This window comes from Eucalyptus grandis, chromosome 5, assembly GCF_016545825.1.
Source record: "Eucalyptus grandis isolate ANBG69807.140 chromosome 5, ASM1654582v1, whole genome shotgun sequence".
NCBI lineage: Eukaryota > Viridiplantae > Streptophyta > Magnoliopsida > Myrtales > Myrtaceae > Eucalyptus > Eucalyptus grandis.
The window spans coordinates 59052792-59059566 of NC_052616.1; the positions used below are offsets into that span (position 1 = coordinate 59052792).

The 6775-nt window shown below is 41.7% G+C and overlaps 1 protein-coding gene across 1 annotated transcript; it reads right to left on the bottom strand.

Moving 5' to 3' along the window:
* Window positions 1–1696: 1696 nt before the first annotated feature.
* LOC104442676 (disease resistance protein RPV1) lies at window positions 1697–4880 on the bottom strand. Its single transcript, XM_018871875.2, has 4 exons — window positions 4453–4880; window positions 3120–4245; window positions 2670–2969; window positions 1697–2572 (listed from the first exon to the last, which is right to left on the bottom strand). The coding sequence occupies exons 1-4, from the start codon at window positions 4878–4880 to the stop codon at window positions 1697–1699; spliced, it is 2730 nt and encodes a 909-aa protein (XP_018727420.2).
* Window positions 4881–6775: the final 1895 nt, after the last annotated feature.

Consider the following 6775-nt stretch of genomic DNA (forward strand, 5'->3'; position numbering starts at 1 on the left):
ACTTCTCTATATTTGGAAAAATTATTTAAAAAATCTTAAACATGTTACACTTTTGTTAATTTAGTCCATCTGACTAATTTTGATTGACATTCACTAATGTGTACACTAGTGATACCACTACCAGCATTGATATAAACACTTTTTAATAATATTTTTATATTTTCATAAAAATATTATTTTTTGAATTTTGAATTTTTATTTCTATTTTTTTTCCTTACTTTTTTTTTCCCTTTGCCAGCGAGGGCCATTGGCAACCCTTGCCAACCACATAAGCCTCAATGGCTTGGCCGAGGGCCTTTGCGGCTTCTCCAACAAGGGTTGCTTGTGACCCTTACTGGTGAAGGGATAAAAAAAAAAGAGAAAAAAGGAATATACAAATATACAAATTTAAAGAATATTAAAATATTATTAAAAATGACCTACGTAAGCGGAGGTAATGGCATAATCAAGCATGCTGGTATTGTAAAAACTTGGTGTCTAGCAATGCAACTATCCCAACGGTGACTGATTCTAATTTTTTATTCCCGGGAACAGATTTGGAGTAGAATCAATAATAAAAAAAATAGTTGATTTTTGTTCCGAGAATAAATCTGAGAATAAAAAAACCAACTCTTCTTCTTCTTCCCTTTTCTCCTCTTCTTCTCCTCTTTTCTTCTTCTTCATCGACTGTCATCCCGTGATTGCCGTCCACCGGCACCGTCCACCGTCGTTGGTCGTCGGCAATCGGTCTGGCGAGCTCGTCGGAGGCAAGCCTCGCCGGTGGCTAGGCAGGTCTGGCCTAGCCCTGGCGAGCTCGCTTGGCCACCGGTGAAGCTCACCTAGCCCCGCCGATGCCTAGGCAGGCCTTGCCTAGCTCCAGCGAGGTCAGCTTGGCCACCGATGAGGCTTGGCCAACGAGGGCCGGCCTTATTGAGGGTCGACGATGCTCGGTGAGGTTGCTAGCCCTCGTTTGGCCGGTTCGTCGGCGGACCGGCCCAAGAAGAAGAATAGGATAAAAGGGAAAAAAAAAAGAAAAAAAAAAAAAGGAAAAAATAAAATAAAATAAAATAAAGGAAAAAAAAAAAGAAAAAAAAATTAAAAAAAATTATTTAAAAATTAAAAGAAATTGATTTCAAAATCAATGAACACGATACCAAACACAATTCTATTTCAGAATCAGAAATTTTAGATAATTAACAAACAGCTTAAAATGCTTAGAAATTATTCTTAGAAATAGAATAAAAAGAATCATTTCTGATCAGAATCTGTTCCCGAAAACAGAATCATTATCAAACGCACCCTTAGTGTCTATATTAGTAAATTCTGGCTAAAATTGATCAAATAAACTCAATTGGCAAAATTAAAAAATTAAAATTAAAATTGCAAAAATTCAATACATCTAAGAATTTTTAACCAATTTTCCGTCCAAATTTAGTTGGAATCTTTTCTCAAGACAAGAACTGTTGATTGATTAGATAGATGCGATTCCAAAATTTGAGAGGATTGCAAGAGATTTGCTTTATTATAAGACAATCCGGCATTTTGAAAAGTGGTAAACATGAGTAGCAACAGAGAAAAGCTCTGAATTTTCTATTAATTCAAAGGTTAATCTCATTACAAAAGAGAATTACACGAATATAAATCCTGATGATTCACTAATAAAAGATAATTAGAAAGCTATTCGAAAAAGTAAATTAAAATCTCTGCTGTCCAGAACCTAATTACCCAAATCTCGAAGAACATTAACAAAACAGGGCAACTCGGGTAGGCTCTGAAGATTGTCGCATCTGGAGATGTGGAGTTCCCGGAGAAAAGAAAGGCGGGAAATACTTGGAGGTAGGCCAGAAATCCGAGTATCGGACAGTTTCAGGATTTGCAAAGACGATAATCTCCAAATGTTAAAGGGGATTTCCCCCTCTAAACTCTGGCATACCGAGAAATCTATCTCTTTCAGTTTCTCCAAATTCAGTATAGCTTCAGGAAACTCCCGTATGAGAGTACACCTCATCCTAAGCACTTTCATAGCTTTCAAATCCTTGACTGATGGAGGTAACTCCTGAATCACAGTGTCAGATAAATCTAGGAATCGCAATGACCTGAGCTTCCCTATTTCATCTGGAAGATTGGACAGCCTCCTGCAGTTCTTCAGAGACAATGTCTTCAGTTTCTCCAGCGATCCAATGGACTCCCATAGGGTATGGATTTTAGAGTCATCGAGACAAAGATATCTTAGAGACTTTAAGTACCTAATCGAATTGGATATTTCAGTCAGCCTTTTACAATTGCAAGCACTGAGAAATTCGAGCTCCTTCATGAAACCTTCTTGGACATCAATCCGAGAAATGGAAGTTCCATCGATCAACACCTCTTTCAAGGCTCTCGTGGGACCGCAATCTGGCAATTCACAGAGTTGACTGCATCCCTTCATGTTCACAGAAACCAACTTCTTCAGATTCCTAAATGATGGATGGACAACTGCTAAATTAGAGCAACCTTCCAGAATAAGTCTTTCCAGCTCCATTGAAGCGGGAAATTTTGGAGTGGCGATTAATTGGTCACAACCAGTCAGTTTCAAAACTTTCAATCTCCTAGCCTGCAAGATTGACAGGACATGAAAATAATTATTAAGTTCCTGAGAAATAAGTCGTCAAAAGAAAAAAAAAGCGTGAAGATGGTTATTTGTTCCGTACCACCACAAGCAGCTCCCAACCTTTCCAGTCTTCGTCAACCTGACTCCCCGACAAATCGAGAATCAACAAGTTTTGCAAATTCAGATTTAGCGTTTTAACGTCAAAAGTCTTAGGGCACCCTTGCCAATCAAGCCACCTTAAGCTCGAAAGGCAATCCCCAAAGTTTCCTCGAATATTAGCCTGATCCAGCTTGAGGAACCTCAAGTTCTGTAAACCATCAAAATGATCGCATTCAAAACTGACATCCCTTTCAGATCGGTCACCAAACTCGAGCCCAAGGGCTTCGACATTCTTAGTACCCTGTCAATCAAGCAAATCAAAATTAACTTAAAAAAAATGGAGCTGTCTTTTTGCATCACTCTTGACAAATAATTAAACGAAAAGGATCAATAACTGTATAGATTGGCATCTAAAGAAGAAAAGATGTGGCGAGGTACTTGCAGAAGTTACCTCCCCACGTCTTAGTACATGCAGTGCTTCTTCATGGTTCCATAGCCTACTGCGTTTGCAAGGTTCATTCTGGTTTTCATTCTTGACAATTTCCTGGCCAAACTTCTTCAGTATTTCATGCATGAGGACTTGTTTATCCTCTCCGATTTTGACCAAAGACCTGGCAAGAAGAGCTGGAATCGTTTTAGAAGGATTATACTTACAGTCATTCCACATGTAATAGGAAATTCTCTTGTCCATTCCGGTGAAGAAGCATGCTATATCGAGAAATATCCCCTGTGCATTCCTATCTAGGTCAGCATAGCTCTTCTTCAAGGCCACTTGGACTCTCTTTGGAGGAGATACTTCCAATGCAATCCGTGTTTCCCTCCACACTTTCTTCGATTCTACAAGAAACAGAGATGAACCTGTCACCTCAAGTGCTAAAGGAAGCCGGCCAGTAGCAGCCACGATATCTGTTGACAGTGTTTTGAATTCCTCACGGGGACAATCCGTTCCAAAAGCATGCCTACAGAACAATTTCAGAGCTTCATCTTGTTTCATCGGTTCAAGGACATAACCTTCTGCACCACTGATGTTCTTAAGGACGTCATGTGTTTGGGATGTTAGAATGACTACGCTCCTTGGGCCAAGCCAATCAAGCTTTCCGACTAATGCACTGAGCTGTTCATGGTCCTTCACATCGTCAAGGAGAACAAGGACCTTCATGGTGAGAAATCTTCTCTGAAAGTATGTCAGAGCAACGTCAGAACGGTTGAAGTTTGAAGCATTTCCCTTCTGGAGGTGGGAAATTAGTCTGTTTTGCACAGAAACGATGCCGTGATCACTAATTTCGGCTTGGATATTCTCAAGAAAGCCACAGGCATCATACAGATGGTTAAGTTCATTATAAACACATTTCGCCAGGACCGTCTTACCAACCCCAGGGATGCCATATATTAACATCTTCTCACATGTGTCTCCAATTTTAATTGCTTGCCCATTGCGGTAGTCAACCTTCAGCTTCGCCATTATTTCTTGCATATGAGGATTGACTCCAACTAATTGTTTCGGCACAATTAGGTCCTTCTTCTTCAGCATCCGCTCAACTTGGAGGACAATTTGCTTTATGACATTGCTATGGCACCTGCCGAATGTATGTGGAATAAAAAGGACATGGAAGACGGAGGATTGAAAGGGGAAGGAAACCTATTTATGCATGATGCAGCTGTTGTTATTGTCATAATACTGAATATATAATTGGATATGATTTGGACTTATTTAATCCTAATGCAGAAGCAGGCAAGATATGTGAGAAAAGTAATCTCAGGTCAGAGCATGTCATGGAAATTACAGATCACTTCTTTCAACGTGATGGTATTTCGCCAAGGCTCCAACCTGACGGAGAGCACGCTTCTGGTGCTCATCCGCCGTCTGAAAAGTGCCCCTACAGTTGAATGCATCCAAGGGGTTGACATGGTAGAAGATGGGGATGATGGTATGATTCTTCCTGTCCATGCACTCCACCATTTGCACCAATTCCATGAGACAGATGTTGCTGGACCCGTACTCTATGGAGATGACGGGTATAGATATCTTGGACTGCTCAATCGCCCGGATCAGCTGGGGTAAGATTTCTCCACCTTTCTCCGGCTCTTCCTCGTCTCTAAAGACGTGAATTCCAACATCAGTCAACATGGTGTACAAGAAATCCACGAAGTGGTTGCGCATGCCCTGCCTTCTGAAACTCAAGAACACTTCGTAGAGTGGCTGTCCAGACATTGATGAGGAATGATCAGTAACGTGACTAATGTCCCTTGTTTGTGTAGCAGACCTCAAGAAAACGTAAGAAGGAGCTCAGACACTGCGGACGCACACGTACTTTGGATGGACGATCCTCACACTTATAGGACGGAGTGGGTTTTTGGTGAGCAAATCGACCGTTGACTGGTTGGCGGCAGTGGCACTTGATGATCTTCTTATTTCAGCTATCTTTAGTCTTGTTTTGTTTTTCATGCTTTTTCTACGATGACCTGACTGTATATGAAAAAAACAACAATAAAGTCGAAAAACCTATCGTTGTTTTATTTGCGAGAAGAAAGAAGACGACGCCTATTGACGGAACGATAATATCATAGTTTACTATCTTCATGCTTCAAAGGAAAGAGTCCACGACCAACTATTTTAACAAAGCATTTACAGTCCACCAAGGAATCCAGCCCCATTTGAATAAAGAGACAGCCATGTGTCATGGTCCGTGATTTTCCTGTACTCGTGAACCCTTGGGAGTGGAGCTTGGGGTTATTGAGTGAAGAGTGACGATGCAGGGAGAATGAACACAACTGGTCCGTGGAAGTGGCGTTAGGACGGTTGGTGCTAAGAGTTCTAAGATAAAAGGATTATATTACTTATGAGTTTTGAAAGCGGAGTTGGCTTCCTGTGCACAATCTGGTCGGGAGTTGATGCCACTCTTCTAATGAGGTAATGGCAGGCCAAAACTACTTGTTGAGCCCAAAAAGATCTGTTGTCTCACTCGATAGACTAGATGCCTGAGCAAAGCTGGGCGTAATACGATTTCGTATAAAAGAGTTATTCGCTGTATTGTTCACTGAAATAACTATAGAAGGAAGGTTGGTTTGGCGAATTTTGCTTGTGAGGCACCACATGGGTTATTCCGTGGCTAAGGAACTACCGACCTGTGACAAATGGTATCAGAGCGGGGATCTCTCCAATAGGTGGGCGATTCAGGGAATAGCTTATGGTCTTCCTAGCCCTATGAGGGCGGAGAGTGATTGCTAGGGCCAGAAGGGCTTGGACAACATGCAACACTCATCTAGCTTCTAGGATGGCAATGGGGGTATAAGAGGGAATCCAATTGCTTGCTGAATGGGGATAACGTTCCTAGATCAATGGGCAATCTTAAGAAGAGGTCTGTGATCACATTTCCACCAAGGGAGACCCTCTGTTAGCTTGTTGAGATTAGGAGGAGCTTAGTAAGGGAAAGAAGGTGCTGCCATAGAGGTGCAGTTGGCTAGGGATGCCACACTCGTCAAAGAGCACAGGTGACTGGAGATTCGCGAAAAGCTTTGATTGAGGGAAGCAAACAATGGAGTGTAGTGACTTGTTTTGTTGGGCGAGCGTTGCCATCTATGTAAGTCCTAGGGAGTGGCATTGATGGTTAGGGAAACATAAGGAAGCAACAAAACAGCCTGCAACAAGGATGTTGCGGAATTTAGTGGGAGAGTTTGTCATGGTCCGAGATTTTCTCGTACCCGTAAACCCTTGGGAGTGAAGCTTGGGATTATTGAGTGAAGAGTGAGGATGCATAGAGGATGAACACAACTGGTTCATTGGAGTGCCATCGGGATGATTGGTGCTAAGAGTTTTAAATTAGAAGGATTATATTACTCAGGAATTCTGAAGGCGGGATTAGCCTCCCATGCACAAATTGGTCGGGAGTTGATGCCGCTCTCCTGATGAAGCCATGGTAGGCTGAAACTAGTTGTTTAGCCCAATGAGATTTGCTGTCTCACCCGATAAACTAGACGCCTGAGCGAAGCTTGGTGTAGTACAATCTCGTATAAAAGAGCTATTCGCCGTATTGTTCACTGAAACTAACTACAGAAAGAAGGCTGGTCTGGTGAATTCTGCTAGCCAGGTGTTGCACGAGTTATTTC

Excerpts from the sequence above, each read along its gene's own strand:
- LOC104442676 (XM_018871875.2), bottom strand. The coding sequence starts at position 4,880 with ATGTCTGGACAGCCACTCTACGAAGTGTTCTTGAGTTTCAGAAGGCAG. Across the intron at positions 4,246-4,452 it reads CACGTTGAAAGAAGTGATCT|GTGCCATAGCAATGTCATAA; the intron begins GTAATTTCCATG and ends TACATTCGGCAG. Across the intron at positions 2,970-3,119 it reads ATGTACTAAGACGTGGGGAG|GGTACTAAGAATGTCGAAGC; the intron begins GTAACTTCTGCA and ends CTTGATTGACAG.